The sequence below is a fragment of the Podarcis raffonei genome, chromosome 8 (assembly GCF_027172205.1).
Source record: "Podarcis raffonei isolate rPodRaf1 chromosome 8, rPodRaf1.pri, whole genome shotgun sequence".
Lineage (NCBI taxonomy): Eukaryota > Metazoa > Chordata > Lepidosauria > Squamata > Lacertidae > Podarcis > Podarcis raffonei.
This window is the reverse complement of record NC_070609.1, coordinates 9,695,464-9,711,718: the sequence shown is the minus strand read 5'-3', so window position 1 is coordinate 9,711,718 and position 16,255 is coordinate 9,695,464. Positions and strand designations below refer to the sequence as shown.

Below are 16,255 nucleotides of genomic sequence, written 5' to 3'. Positions count from 1 at the left end.
TCTGGGCAAAGTGGGGAGGAGAGGGGTCCTCCGTTACCCACACCCTCCTTGCGCAGTAAGCTTCCGCGCAGAGAGGGGAGGCACAGACTGGGCGTCAAGAAATTGCTTTGCTGGGGAAAGTTTAAGAACCGCCCACTCACGGATACTGCCAGTGAATGAGCCAGCCACAATAGAGTGGCGCTCTGGACAGATAAAGTTTATTTTTGCAGCTAAAGCAAGGCTTTACTACCGAGTAGGCAGGTAATTGCCTGCTTGCTCTCGAGCAACCGCTTGGAACCCTTACAGCTGCCAATGCACAAGTGGCAGTCTTAAAGTGTGCTCCTGGTTGTGCCTGGGCAAAAGGAGGATTGCCCCTAATGTAACGTGCATTTTAGAGAAATCACATAAAAGTAATGCAATAATTCCTAAAGGATCGCACCTTTCGCTTTTCTGTTATTTATATAGCACTTTTATTTATATATTTCAAATTTCCAAGCTTGTTTGTTTCAGTTCTATACCACCTTTGCGGGTGGTTAACAAAGTTATTAACATGACAAATTAAAGCAGAAGAAAATAAAAATGGAATTACCAGTCAGCACAAAAAACCTAAAACCTAAAACCTAAAAGCCAGCATAAAGTACATGCAGGTCCTGCTGTCCACCTGCTCACTATCTGCCAGTTCATTTATCCAAACATAAATAATCATGCCCAAACCTCGCTATATACCCCACAGATTCACATATCCAAAGAGCCGGCGTTTGCCCACTTCCTCACTTGTGCTTGGCTGGTCAGTGGCAGCCATTTTCGGACAGAAACGGTGGGGAAAGGGAGTGGGGAGAGAGATTGGACAAATCTGTTTTTTGCTTTGCTTCCCTTTAGCTGGTTGGCTGCAGCCATTTTAGGAACAAACCATGGCAGGAGGGGACAGAGATAACCGATTCCGAAAGGCATCAATGGAAACTGTGGATTTGTTTGCAAACATTTGCCTAACGAATGATTTCCAGGAAATGTATTGAGGACGGCTAGCAGGATCTGCTGTTAACAAAGCACTGGTGGTGACTGTTGAAGGGCCTTGAGTTTACTTGTGTTTATAATGTTTATTCCCCAAGCCTTGTCGTTTTGCAATCTCCCATTGCCCTCACAACAGCCAACAATAACAAAGTACAGTATATAGAAAATATGCAAATATTTTGCTAACTACTGGTTTTTATGACACTACTTAATTTTGCTTCATTCCACACATAACAGCTGAACTCTATCCTCAGGTCAGGAAAAGAGCACCCATCCCTTTACGCAACCAGCCAGGGCTTCCATTTTCCAAAGGATCACACAGGCTCATCTTGGGTCTTCACTATTTGGTTGACTTTGCTTCTGGGGCACACTTCTCCTGCTGAGTGGCAGAGACAAAAGAAAAGAAAAGCACAGAATGAAGTCAATGCCAGGTTATCACCAACCTAGGTGAGCTTATGGAAGACTGCCATAAAGGAAACGGGGCCAAAGCTTGTCCAACCATAAGGAGGCTAGGGTGACTGCTTATTGCTGTTGCAGTGCTCAATACATATAGCATTAAAACTTGAGTAAAAGCAAAGTTTTTTGAAGGATAATTGCTCTGAACAAACCCAAAAAATCCAAAACTTTTGTTAGCCAGCAGAGGCAGTGACCTTTTAGTGTAAAATATGCCTTTGGCAATGACAAACCTAGACAGCATCTTAAAAAGCAGAGACATCACCTTGCCAGCAAAGGTCCATATAGTTAAAGCTATGGTTTTCCCAGTAGTGATGTACGGAAGTGAGAGCTGGACCATCAAGAAGGCTGATCGCCGAAGAATTGATGCTTTTGAATTATGGTGCTGGAGGAGACTCTTGAGAGTCCCATGGACTACAAGAAGATCAAACCTACCCATTCTTAAGGAAATCAGCCCTGAGTGCTCACTGGAAGGACAGATCCTGAAGCTGAGGCTCCAATACTTTGGCCACCTCATGAGAAGAGAAGACTCCCTGGAAAAGACCCTGATGTTGGGAAAGATGGAGGGCACAAGGAGAAGGGGACAACAGAGGACGAGATGGTTGGACAGTGTTCTTCTCGAAGCTACCAGCATGAGTTTGACCAAACTGCGGGAGGCAGTGGAAGACAGGAATGCCTGGCGTGCTCTGGTCCAGGGGGTCACGAACAGTCGGACACGAGTAAACGACTAAACAACAACAACATGCCTTTGGACATCATGGTAAAGCCCAAAGGTCTACAGGCTGTGTTAAGATGGAAGGCAGAGCTGCAATCTCAGTTAGGATACACTGTATTGGCTGGCATGGGGGATAAATCTGATTCAGTTTGCACTTACGAAGTGAACCTCCCTAATTCACAGTTTCCTAAAGAGTACGCAAACCAAAACACGGGCATCCTTTGAAAGTCACTTTTCCAAATATTGCAGTGCAGTTTCCAAGCCAAATAATGTGTACAAAGATGCATATAGTATATTTTTTAAAACAACAACACAAGAATGTGCATTCTATTAGGGGAAGTTGCTTTGGGGGGGGGACCCCATCAGGCAAAATTGTACACACATATGCATATCACAATAAATTCAATTAAACTGCTAATGAATCTTCATGAGGACTTTTTTTAAAAAATTATAAACTCATGTGCAGAATTGAGCTTACTGAAAAATCTTTACCAGTTCCATCCATTATTGGGAGAGAAGTACAAATAAACACAGGGGACTGACTTACTTTGTTATATGTGGTGTCACCGGAATCAGGTGGGCTGTAAGGGGGTGGAGCCTGGAACACAAAAATATAGATACCAGGGGATGAGAGCAGATGTTGAAAAGTGCATGGCTTCAGATAGTGGGGACTAAGCTTTAGAAATCCAGCCACTTGCATCATAACTGTTTTCTTGTTTCAACTTTTCATCCTCAGAGACCTGAAACTGCTATGCAGTCTCATCCATCTTTTCCAACTCTGTGCTGAATCACTTAAAAGCAGAAATCAGGCATTCTCCCAGAAATCATTAATATCCTGTCCAGAATTTTGCAGGTAAAAAGGTGAGGGCCTCCTCAAATTATTTTTGGGGAGCCTCATTTCTTTGACAAATGGCTGTTTCCCAGGTTAGATGCCCCATAAACCACACTGGCAAGTTTAAGCTAAGGACGAAAGACGAGAAAAACCAACTCACTTTAATCTCAGAAAATTCAAAGCGGTTCACTGAGACATCACCTTTGACCTCCAAGGTCTGGATATCTTTGAGGGGAACACGGTGCTTGTACTCTAAAAAGCGATTTCCATTGACATACACCTACAGGAAAAATGAAACAAGCATTCAATTACCAGCTGGCAGGGACAAGAAGAAGGCTTCAGGTGTTTAAAAGACTACCAGGCGTAATACAATGTAAGTTCTTGTGGGATATATCTGACTGTCAGCTATTTCACCGAAGCTTATTCCAGAGTAATGTAAATGTTTTCTACTTAATTTAACATGTTTTTGCCCTTCCTTTCTGCTGTTTAGATAATCAGCGCAGCTTACACTACATGTAGGGGTCAGCAAACTTTTTCATCAGGGGGGCCGGTCCACTGTTCCTCAGACCTTGTGGGGGGCCAGACTATATTTTTTTTGGGGGGGGAATGAACAAATTCCTATGCCCCACAAATAACCCAGAGATGCATTTTAAATAAAAGCACACATTCTACTCATGTAAAAACACCAGGCAGGCCCCACAAATAACCCAGAGATGCATTTTAAATAAAAGGGCACATTCTACTCATATAAAAACACACTGATTCCCTGACCGTCCGCGGGCCAGATTGAGGTGATTGGGCCGGATCTGGCCCCTGGGTCTTAGTTTGCCTACCCATGCTACAGAGGTTCACAGCCTCGGGGGGGGGGGCTAAGCTTCTACCTCAGAGCTTTCCAGACTTTTCATGTTGATGACACACTTTTTAGACATGAATCATTCCGTGACACAGTAATTCAGCTTTACTAACAAACCGGAGGTTAAACTAACCCCTTTTAAGCCCCGGGAGGAGCGCAGGGAGCATTCGCACGATACACCTACACACTGCGGCAGACGCACTGATGTGCTGTGACACACAGTTTGGAAAGCTCTGTTGTTCTATGTGTAAATCTTCCACCCTAGAACAAAGGAGCAGATCCTTGCCCTGTTTTAGACTTATTTCTACCCAGGTTTTTTGTTTTCTCTCTACTCTTTGCTTCCACCACTAGATGGAGCATTTTCTTTTTTCTATACAGCTTTATATTTACTTTTTTAAAAAAAGCACCGCAACTGTCACTTCCCAACTGCCGCTTCTCCAACGTTCTACCCCCTCAGCCCCTGCCTTCGTTTGCATAATACCTTTGAATACCTTATTTGCAATCAAGAAAACCATTCTGAATATTTCGCTGCTTATAGCTCAGAAGTTAGACTGGTTGCAAGATGCTTTGGGTTGCCCTGAGCCAGATAAACCAACTGAGAAATTTAATTAAGAATAACTGATGTCATTTGTTTTAGCCCAAGCCTGAGAAAAGTGTGTGGGTGAGTCAGAAACAAGATTTTGGCTAGGTAGGGAAGCCGAGTTGTGGTGAGGCAAGCTCACTAACCCTATTATCATAGCTGTCAACGTTTCCCCTTTTTTTAAGGGAAATTCCCTTATTCCAAATAGGATTCCTCGTAAAAAAAGGGAAAAGTTGACAGCTATGCCTATTATATCCTTTTAAGCCAGTAGCTCCACTCCCACAGTGCTGAATAAGACAGTATTTTACCCACAGGGACACACTCTCACTTCACTGCCAACCTACACATTCACACTAAGGGCTTATCCCACATTTCTTCTCCTCCTGCTGCTTTCCTCTGGCAAAAACCACTCTTTAGCGCTGAATCAGAGCAAACAGCAATAGGGTTTTCTGTGGGTTGCATTTTGCTCCAATTAATGGTAAAACACTGGTTTTTCCTGGTGGGGGGGTGGATAAACAACAACAACAACAGCCGTCTGGACCTGTGCCTAGAAAGTGTGGAGCCAAGTCACGTGTGGACAAGCCCTGACACAATCCATGCTGAGGTAACTTGAATTCTGATTGGCTGGTTAGTTCTGGACCCTTAAATAAACTGCTTTGAGGCTTTCCCCCCCAAAAAATCAAGCAGCATATAAATTTTATGGCTTAAACAAATAATAATTTAAAAAAGCAAACCCCTGTACTTCTCCTCGGTTATTTACCCAGCACTGTTGCACGCCACCCCAATCTCCACAACAGTGCGAGACTCCAGGGGTCCTGGCAGAGTTCGTGTGTCCTTTGGGAACGAGGCACAGCGAAGACTGTCGTGTCTTTATAACAGATGGTTTATTTACACATATATTCAACCTGAGCCTACGATGAGTCCTGCTTCTCTCATGGCCACGATTCTGGATTCATGCTGCCAGCCCACATGGTGCTCTGATCCCTGCCTTTCTCCAGCCTGCCGCCTCTTACAAACTGACACCTTTTTCCCCTAGCTCACCTCAGGCAAGCTGAGATCTTAAGTGCAACTCTGCTAACTGACACAGAGATGGAGAAGGGGCCCCATCCCTCTGCTGCCTGGTACAGAGTCTCTGCTAATGGCGCATATCCCTGCTTTGTTTGCTTAGCGAATTGGCTAGTCTCAGCAACTGCTGCATCTGGGGATTGGTTAAATCCTAAAACATTTCTGGTTCCAGGAATATAGGAGAGTCTTCCTCTCCTCCTCAGCCTTTCCTTTTCCAGCTGACACTCCAGGTTAAAAAGGTAAAGGGACCCCTGACCATTAGGTCCAGTCGTGGCCGACTCTGGGGTTGCAGCACTCATCTCGCTTTACTGGCCAAGGGAGCCAGCGTACAGCTTCCGGGTCATGTGGCCAGCATGACTAAGCCGCTTCTGGCGACACTAGAGCAGCGCACGGAAACGCCATTTACCTTCCTGCCGGAGCGGTACCTACTTATCTACTTGCACTGGTGTGCTTTCGAACTGCTAGGTTGGCAGGATCTGGGGCCGAGCAACGGGGCTCACTCCGTTGCGGGAATTCAAACCGCCGACCTTCTGATCAGCAAGCCCTAGGCTCTGTGGTTTAGACCACAGCGCCACCCACGCCACTCCAGGTTGCTTACTATCAAATGGAGTAACCTGGCTCACCGCCCCAGTCCCACCGCACCTGATAGCAGCCACTCTCAACATCGATGCTCATCTCAAAAGAATTGTTCTGCTTGAAAGGCATGCTGGGGGCAATTTCCTCTTCATCCCAGAAGACTTCATCGCTCTTCCAGAACTCCCAGAGCTGTTTTTTACTTTTCATCTGCGTGTTGCACACGACCACCGGCTTTAGCGTATCAAATCGCGGATTGAAGTGGAAGGCGATGTCGCCATTGGCGCACAGGAAATTCACTGCAAATCTGAAATGTGAGAAGGGCAAACACACTGTGAGGAAGGAGAGAGCGGCCGATCGCAGAGGGAAAGGAACTGGAAAAGCCAAGTGGACAAAGAAGCAGGAACAACAATACACATGTGGTGGGGTTGTGAGGAGATTAAGAAATTTTGGGAAGTAATACATGAGGAATTAAAGAAAATGTTGAAAATCCCAATTGTTAGAAAGCCAGAGGCATATCTCCTAGGCTTGATAGGGAAAGCTATACCGCAAGTGAAAAAAAAAAGAATTTTTCTATATGCAACTACAGCAGCCAGGGTAGTGATTGCTTCTAAATGGAAATCTCAAATCTTGCCCTCAAAAGAGGAGTGGATTTGCAAATTAAATGAATATTTAGAACTGGCAAAGCTAACCTCAATCGTAAGATATCAGTCAAATCAAAAATTTAAAAAGGAATGGCAATGTTTGGAAGATTATATGTTAAAATCTTGTTCTGAGAAAGATATGCTAATCTGCCTAGAATAAAAATGTAAAGTGTATCCATGAATTGGAAAAGAGAAAAGATAAAAGAAATACAAAGAATGATACATTTGGAGAATGCAAAGATAAAGGTGGAAATAGAGATTCAAAGAAGTCGAATTGTGGTGGAAGAAAGCTGCGGGTGGGGGGCGTATTATATGATAAGTATGAAATATTTGTTTTCAATGTTTTTGGATTGTTTTCAATTTTTTGTTGTTGTTGTTTTGTTTTTTTCTGTATTATTTAAACAAAAATAAATAAACATGCAAACCAAAAAAGAAAAAAGAAAAGGCCAAATGGAGGGGAGAATGGAGCAAGAGAGAAAGGCAAGGTTTGGAAGATGGCTGACCTGAGGGAGCATAACTGGGACTCAGCAAAAGGAAGTGGGAACACCACAGCAAAGTTTCTGTGCACCTAAAGCATGCCCATTGATTATCCTCACCGAGTCTTTTAAGCATGAATATAATTCTATCAAGGCATGTACTTGACAGTGCTCTGAATTAACCCTCCAACGAATAACAGGCTGAAGTTCGTTCCCAGATCCTTATCCCCAATTCCCGGTTCCTTGCTTGACAAAACAGAGAGCTGAGGAACCACTTGAATCAGGACTTCTGGTGCATGTGCCCCTGCAGTCCAATACACCTCTGTGGTAAGATGCTCACTAGCTCTCAGCTATAACAATGCAGTGGGACATGAGTGGCACTGTGGGTTAAACCACAGAGCCTAGGACTTGCCGATCAGAAGGTCGGCTGTTTGAATCCCCACGATGGGGTGAGCTCCCGTTGCTCGGTCCCTGCTCCTGCCAACCTAGCAGTTCCAAAGCACGTCAAAGTGCAAGTAGATAAATAGGTACCGCTCCGGCGGGAAGGTAAACGGCATTTCCGTGCGCTGCTCTGGTTCACCAGAAGCGGCTTAGTCATGCTGGCCACATGATCCGGAAGCTGCACACTGGCTCCCTCGGCCAATAAAGCGAGATGAGTGCCGCAACCCAGAGTCAGTCACGACTGGACCTAATGGTCAGGGGTCCCTTTACCTTTACCTATAATTATATCAAGGCATTGACAGTGCTCTGAATTAACCCTCCAACGAATAACAGGCTGAAGTTCGTTCCCAGATCCTTATCCCCAATTCCCAGTTCCTGGCTTGACAAAACAGAGAGCTGAAGGAACAGCTTGAATCAGGACTTCTGGTGCATGAGCCCCTGCAGTCCAATACACCTCTGTGATCAAGTCTCAAGATTTGCTCTGGCCACTGAAAAAATGCAAGCCAGGTTCCAAGAAACTTGGTGTGTGTGTGTGCTTCTGTTCTGTTGTAATATTTAACACTTTATAGTGAAGGGGTACAGTTAGGGTTACCCCAGAAAGCCCTAAAAAACTGTTTGTGAATCCCCCCCCAGCCAGGCCTCGGCGTATGCATTTTAAAAACTGCATTTTCCTCTAAGACAAAAAGCATGAGCTAAGCAGTCCTCTCTGTAACAAAAACGCTGTAACTAACCCATAGCTGAGAACAGAAAAGCTTTTCGCTTCCCAGATCCAAGATATTTGTCCTGGTACATTGATTTGCAACATACTTCCGGGAACAGAGGCAGAGAACGAAAAGCAACATTTCTATGTAAGAATCTGTGAAGGGGGAGAGGAAAAAGAGGGTTTGAAAAAAGGATAAAACCTGCTTGTAAAATGTTTTCGGTGCGGCCTGTCTTTTGTGAACTGAATCACACAGGTGCCTCTGCCCCCCCCCCCCCCGGATGGCAGAATAAAACGCTCTTTCTCTGGATTAACCCCCTGGTGTTGTTTGGCTCCTTTTGTCTCTGCTCGGGTGCAACAATTATTCCTACCCATGGATTAAAAAGGCTACAATAGCTTATTGAAGAGTTACAGTGTGTGATATGCATGTCATAGAATTCTATTTAGTATTGATCCAGAGCAGAACCCCAATGTACAGTGAAATATAATCCAGGCTTAGTACATAACATATAGTTAGCAGAGTAAAAATTTAAACATGTTGCAGGATTCCCTAAAAATAGACCAGAGGCTATTAGTATTTCATCCAGCAGAGCTTTACTGCTACTGAAGGCAGATGAGCATAATGGTCACAAATCCAATACGTTCAGGATTGGCACTGTCCCTAAGAAATCCAGTTGCACCAGACTTAACTTAAACATATGATACCTTATGATAAGTCTAAACCTTAACACTATACAGTATACAGAACACCACACCAAAAGGAAAAGAGATAGAAAGTGAAAGTGAAGTCCAGGCTCCTTCTGGCCCTACTTTTATAGTCAGCATGACCTTCACAGAAAGAGATAAGAGAACCAGTTTAAACTAGCTGTACTAGCTTCTCTGAAGTTAATAATCAAACATCATGAACCTTCTTGCTTGTTTCTTTCACACAGAGAAGCTTTCAAAATCTTTCCGCAGGGCCTGCAAGATAGAGCTGTTCCACCAGGCCTTTGGTCAGGGCGCAGCCTGACCGCCTCCTCTGGCAATCTGCACAGAATTTTGCTTGATGGTTGCCATTAATTTGATTTTAATTTGATTTTAATTAATTTTATAATGAATGTCTTTAGAATGTTGGACTATTTTTATTGTTGTTAGCCGCCCTGAGCCCAGCTTCGGCTGGGGAGGGCGGGATATAAATAAAATTTATTATTATTATTTATTATAAAATCCTCTTGAATTAATTAAAATAGGAAAGATCTCTACACATCAGATTAATACAGTGGTACCTCGGGTTACATACGCTTCAGGTTACAGACGCCGCTAACCCAGAAATAGTGCTTCAGGTTAAGAACTTTGCTTCAGGGTGAGAACAGAAATCGTGCTCCGGTGGCACGGCAGCAGCGGGAGGCCCCATTAGCTAAAGTGGTGCTTCAGGTTAAGAACAGTTTCAGGTTAAGAACGGACCTCCGGAATGAATTAAATACCTAACCCGAGGTACCACTGTACTTTCTGCACCAAGAAAGGCAAACTGACACTGCAAGGGGGCATTATTAGTTTTCATGTGTGTGTGTGTGTGTGTGTGTGTGTGTGTGTGTGTGTGTGCTGAATACCTCAAAATGATTATTTAGCTCAGCCAGTAGACCATGAGACTCTTAATCTCAGGGTTGTGGATTCGAGCCTCACACTGAACAAATATTCCTGCATTGCAGGGGGTAAACTAGATGACTCTCGTGGTCCCTGCCAACTCTACAGTTCTATGATACTTTTGTTTGTTGTGTCTTTTTTGTAGTGGTCTATTGCAACAACGAATGGCAACGAAATCAAGCGGCAAAATAAGCCCCACAGTAACACATTCAAATCAGCAACAACACTTTTCAAACTTTTTTAAATTTTATTTTAAATCAGCATTTCTTTATGGAGTACTATTTTTGTAAATTATTCCTAAATGAACTCAAGAAGATTCAACAGCAGAACACAGCAGCTTCACTACCCTGACAGACTGCATGCATCACCCCACATCCATGATTTTGTCACAGAGGAAGAAGGGCCGGTTCTGAGAGGAAGAGATGTATGGGGCAGAACAGCTCCCGAAAAACAAAGGGAATCGAACGTGACCAGCAGGCTTTACAAACCTTTTCGTGTATGGTCGGACAAAGCCTTGGATTAAAAACCTCTTTCCGTCACTGAGGCCTTCAATATTGGTCCAAGCAGCAGCAATGGGAAAACTCTGTGGAGTGGGGAGGAAAGTGCAAAAAATAAGCTCATCACATTCTCGATCCAATAGCCTCAAACTCAGCCTCAAAATCATCCCAACCGTCATGAAGAAAACTCACATTTTAATGGAAACTGTTTATATCGGCTGCATACATGCTATAGTTTTAAAGCACATTCTCTCCTCACCTCATTGTACTTTGTTAGGGGTTGCTGAGAATCATAACTCTCTGGGGGATAATGCCAGAATGCCCAGAATTATTTGAGGGGGGGAAGGCGTGTCAAATGTATTTTAAAGGTAGAGTTTTATGTATCTGTTGTTTAAAACGATAATTTGTTTTAAGAGCATGGCTTTCAAGGGCCCAGGGTAAAGACGAGAACACTGCACAGAACACTAGCTCAGGTTTTGAGAGTCTACCCCCATCTTCTGTGCTAGTATAAACTGCATTTATATACTAATATTCATTCATTCATCCTTTATTGGCATTATTTAGACAATAAAAACCATAAAAGAGAGGGGGAATCTATAAAACACAGGTAATCCAGACATATTAAACACATAAAACATAGAAGACTCAGTACTAAAAATTAAGGAACAGGAAACCTCAGAGCACATTCTCGGCTAAGGAATTTATGATCAGTACCAGGACCAAGATCAAAAGTATTTTTGCCCAAAACCCACTCCTAGTTCTCCACCCCCAAACCCCTGTGTCCTTTTTCAGCAACTTAACTTGGGGTCAGGGGATGCGGGTGGCGCTGTGGGTTAAACCACAGAGCTTAGGACTTGTCGATCAGAAGGTTGGGGGTTCGAATCCCCGTGACGGGGTGAGCTCCCGTTGCTCAGTCCCTGCTCCTGCCAACCTAGTGTTGTAAATAAAAATATGCCCTTTTCCCTTATGGGGTATCCAAGAGCCCATATAGAGTCCTTACATAGGTTCCCTATTGGTAGGAGAAAATAACAGAGGCCAACCAGAGAATATTGAGAAGCAAAGCAGCTAGTAAGCTTGATCTTTATTGATCTGTTGCAACAGGGTGCTCCCCTCACCCGCAGGAGAGGAAGAGGACCCCAAAAAAATGCTGTGCAAGGGCTTATAAAGACTTTTGAAATTCCCATCCTCTAGATCCAGACCACCCCCAGAAACATTATGCATTCATCACAGAAGGGGTGTAACCTAAGACCACCCCTCAGATAAGGCGGTCTAAAACAGAACATTTGCATGTTGTTTTCTCCTGTCGCTTTGTTTATTTCCTGTCTGGCAGGTTACTTGATTGGATTTCTTGGGGAGCCTGGGCAGTCTTTTGTAATGATAAGGCTCACACCCTTATTCAAACACAGATTAAGACAGGATTTGTGAAGGAAGAGACAATGGGGAGGCTTTTCCATTTTGACCATGCAGAGAAACATTTGCTCAGTTTAGGAATCAAAATGGTTCCAGGTTGGCTTTCCTGTGCTGATCTATGTACGTGTTGTTATGAACGTTGCCATATATCTAAGACCATAAAATTCCTATCACACTAGCAGTTCGAAAGTACGTCAAAGTAGATAAATAGGTACTGCTCTGGACCTAAGGGTCAGGGGTCCCTTTACCTTTAACTTGGGGTCAGGTAAGTTTTTCAGTTAGAAAAGATCCTGTTAGAAAACTGGAGTCATAAAAACTTGCCGATTTGACACAATAACTCCTGGGAGATCTCAATCTGCCTTCTGCTCACCTGACTTCCTGAGAGCAAAGGCTCTTCTACTTTCCCCAAACATCTTTAGGCTGCTTTCCCATACCCTGCAAGCCCCATTTAACAATGGGACTTACTTCAGAGTAGCCAAACTTTCAACCATGTAGGTGATGTCACGGAACATGGGATGGAGAGGAAGAAACTCTTATGCAGATTCACAAAACTTTTGAGAAGCCAACGACATGATTTTCCCACAAGGCAAAACAGGGGCAGTGCTCTGCTAAGGAAAGGGGCATTAAATAGGGACTGTGCCAGCTAAAATGAGGCCGTTAAGAGCCGATCCTTTCCTTAGGAGTGAACTGCATCACACTTCAAGAAAGATGCTGTCGCTTTTCCTGATGATGATAAAGCAACAGCTCAGTGCTGGGGATCAACAGCACATGTTAAGGCTGAACCAGAAGCACCACCCCACTGCCACATGAAGAAAGGGTGGTCCCCCCTCTGACATGCCCTTTCTCTGCACCCCACTCACCATCTTGGAGCTGGTTCGTCAGCTTTTCTTCTCACGTTCTCCTGGAGTGAAAATGAAAGCAAAGCCTCATCTAGCAAACATCAGCCTTCCTCAGGAAAGGGTGGGACACAATGCTGGCAGCTCCTTTTGAGCGAAGTTCATGCCATTAGGAGAACATCCTCATGGAGGGGAGGGATGGGCCAGTAAGTCCATTTTGGTTTCTCTCAATTTCTCATTTTTCCAATCCTAAGAATAGCTCTCCACACTTCCACATCAGGTGCAGTTTCTTTCCCCAAAGCTCCCATGAAAACTAATCAGCATTTTGGTGTGCATGTCTTGTAATGTGCCGTATAACACGTTCATATGCAGTTGCGTCTCATACACATATTTTTGCAAATCAATTTCCTCTAATGCAGCACATTTCTGTTTATTATTTTCATATGGGTATTTTTATTTCCATATTACTCCAGTAATGTTGTGCATATTATTTTGCTACATTGCAAAATTCAGATAAGTAAGTTCCAAAGGATAGGAATCATAACTCTATGGACAGAATGCCCAGAATTATTTGACAGGGGAAAGGTGTATTGAATGTATTTTAAAGGTAGAGTTTTATGTATCCGTTGTTAAAAACGATAATTTGTTTTAAGAGCATGGCCTTCAAGGGCCCAGGTTATAGACGAGAACACTGCACAGAACCCCAGCTCAGGTTTTGAGAGTCTACCCCCATCTTCTGTGCTAGTATAAACTGCATTTATATACTAATATTCATTCATTCATCCTTTATTGGCATTATTTAGACAATAAAAATCATAAAAGAGAGGGGGAATCTATAAAACACAGGTAATCCAGGCATATTAAACACATAAAACATAGAAGACTCAGTACTAAAAATTAAAGAATGGGAAACCTCAGAGCACATTCTCAGCTAAGGAAGTTATGATCAGTACCAGGACCAAGATCAAAAGTATTTTTGCCCAAAACCCACTCCTAGTTCTCCACCCCCAAACCCCTGTGTCCTTTTTCAGCAACTTAACTTGGGGTCAGGTAAGCTTTTCAGTTAGATATGATCCTGTTAGAAAACTGGAGTCATAAACACTTGCCCATTTGTGACAAATTACTCCTGAGAGATCTCAATCTGCCTTCTGCTCACCTGACTTCCTGAGAGCAAAGGCTCTTCTACTTTCCCCAAATAATCTTTAGGCTGCTTTCCCATACCCTGCAAGCCCCATTTAACAATGGGACTTACTTCAGAGTAGCCAAACTTTCAACCGTGTAGGTGATGTCACAGAACATGGGATGGAGAGGAAGATTCTATCCTGAAGAAACTCTTACACAGATTCACAAAACTTCTGAGAAGCCAACGACATGATTTTCCCACAAGGCAAAAGAGGGGCAGTGCTCTGCTAAGGAAAGGGGCATTAAATAGGGGCTGTGCCAGCTAAAACGAGGCCGTTAAGAGCCGATCCTTTCCTTAGGAGTGGACTGCATCACATGTCAAGAAAGATGCTGTCGCTTTTCCTGATGATGATAAAGCAACAGCTCAGTGCTGGGGATCAACAGCACATGTTAAGGCTGAGCCAGAAGCACCACCCCACTCCCCCATGAAGAAAGTGTGGTCCCCCCTCTGACATGCCCTTTCTCTGCACCCCACTCACCATCTTGGAGCTGGTTCATCAGCTTTTCTTCTCACGTTCTCCTGGCGTGAAAGTGAAAGCAAAGCCTCATCTAGCAAACATCAGCCTTCCTCAGGAAAGGGTGGGAAACAATGCTGGCAGTTCCTTTTGACCAAAGTTCAGGCCACAGGGAGAACATCCTTGTGGAAGGGAGGGATGGGCCAGTCTGTCCATTTTGGTTTCTCTCGGTTTTTCATTTTCCCAATCTTAAGTATAAGTAAAGGTAAAGGGACCCCTGACCATTAGGTCCAGTTGTGGCCGACTCTGGGGTTGCAGCGCTCATCTTGCTTTACTGGCCGAGGGAGCCAGCGTACAGCTTCCGGGTCATGTGGCCAGCATGACTAAGCCGCTTCTGGCGAACCAGAGCAGCGCACGGAAACGCCGTTTACCTTCCCACCGGAGCGGTACCTATTTATCTACTTGCACTTTGGCGTGCTTTCGAACTGCTTGGTTGGCAGGAGCAGACAGGAGCTCACCCTGCTGCAGGGATTCGAACCGCTGACCTTCTGATTGGCAAGTCCTAGGCTCTGAGGTTTAACCCACAGCGCCACCTGCGTCCCACTAATCTTAAGTATAGCTCTCCACATTTCCACATCAGTTGCTGTTTCTTTCCTGTGAAGCCCTATGAAAACTAATCAGCATTTTGGTGCAAATTTCTTGTAATATACCTTATAACACATTCGTATGCAGTCATGCCTAATACAGTTGTACCTTGGTTATTGAACGGAATCCATTTGACTTCCGAAAACGTTTGACAACCAAGATGTGGCTTCCAATTGGCTGCAGGAGCTTCCTGCACTAAAACGGAAGCCGAGTTGGACATTTGGGTTCCAAAGAACGTTTCCAAACTGGAACACTCACTTCCGGGTTTGCGGCGTTCGCGAGCCAAAACGTTTGATTTGCAAGGCGTTCAGAATCCAAGGTAGGACTGTACACATATTTTTGCAAATTGATTTCTCTGATACAGCACATTTCTGTATATTATTTTCATATGTGTGTTTTTATTTCCACATTACCCCAGTATTCTTGTGCATATTATTTTGCTACATTGCAAAATTCAGAGAAGTAGGTTCCAAAGGAGGGCTGCGTTTCGGTTCTCATATTGTTTTGGGAAGTGTGAATGTCTTTAAATGCAAACTGAATCAAATTTCTCTACAATCCTTAACGAAGGGGCCAAAAGCCAGCGCAGGAGGACAAGGAGGACTATGGACCGCTCCACCTCCTCTCCTCTAGTCTTGAACCCTTGAAGGGAGGAGGCAAGGGAAGGAGAAAGTGACAGATCATCTGCAACCTGCATCTTAAACATTGGGATTGTGAATACAAATTATCAAGCAAGGATCAATAGACCACCAAAAGGAGGAATTAGCCCAGGTGCAGGGAATATTTTTCAGTCTGGGGGTGAGAGTCCCTTCTGGGCAATTTTCTGGGGGTGAGCACATGCCAGTGATGGTCAGCACCAGAGGCAAAATTGCACAGAGCAGCAAATGTGAATTTTACCTTCACACAGCACACAAGAATATAAGGTAAAACTGCTGAATCAGGCTATCTAGTGCAGCATCCTGTCTTCACATTGGCCAACCAGGTTCCTGGGAGAAACCTGAGGGATGTAAAGCACATAGCAATCAAGTACAACATTCCTAGAATGGACATGCTAGTGGATGCTCTGTGCCAGCCAGGAGTCTTGTTTTATATTAACACACCACGGTCTTTTATTCCAGGGAATCAGGTTTTTGCCCGGAACTTTGTGGGGGACATTCCTTGGGTGTCGGCCACAGTAGTGGGGGTCACAGGGCCCCGTTCGTACCAGGTGAAACTCGAGAACGGACGCTTGTTGGACAATTAATGAGTTGCTGCGCCATAAAAGATAACAGATTTGGACAACATCCCA

The 16,255-nt window shown here is 44.1% G+C and overlaps 1 protein-coding gene across 1 annotated transcript in view; it reads right to left on the bottom strand.

The window, feature by feature from the left end:
* Nucleotides 1-613: 613 nt before the first annotated feature.
* LOC128418999 (uncharacterized) overlaps nucleotides 614-16,255 on the bottom strand; it is a 54,889-nt gene continuing 39,247 nt past the window's right edge. The window contains exons 17-22 of the mRNA XM_053399226.1: nucleotides 12,713-12,730; nucleotides 10,434-10,528; nucleotides 6,131-6,368; nucleotides 3,151-3,270; nucleotides 2,706-2,756; nucleotides 614-1,369 (exon numbers count right to left, since the gene is read on the bottom strand). Coding sequence (XP_053255201.1) covers nucleotides 1,331-1,369; nucleotides 2,706-2,756; nucleotides 3,151-3,270; nucleotides 6,131-6,368; nucleotides 10,434-10,528; nucleotides 12,713-12,730 — 561 coding nt within the window. The 3' untranslated portion in view covers nucleotides 614-1,330. The remainder of the gene's footprint in view (nucleotides 1,370-2,705; nucleotides 2,757-3,150; nucleotides 3,271-6,130; nucleotides 6,369-10,433; nucleotides 10,529-12,712; nucleotides 12,731-16,255) is intronic.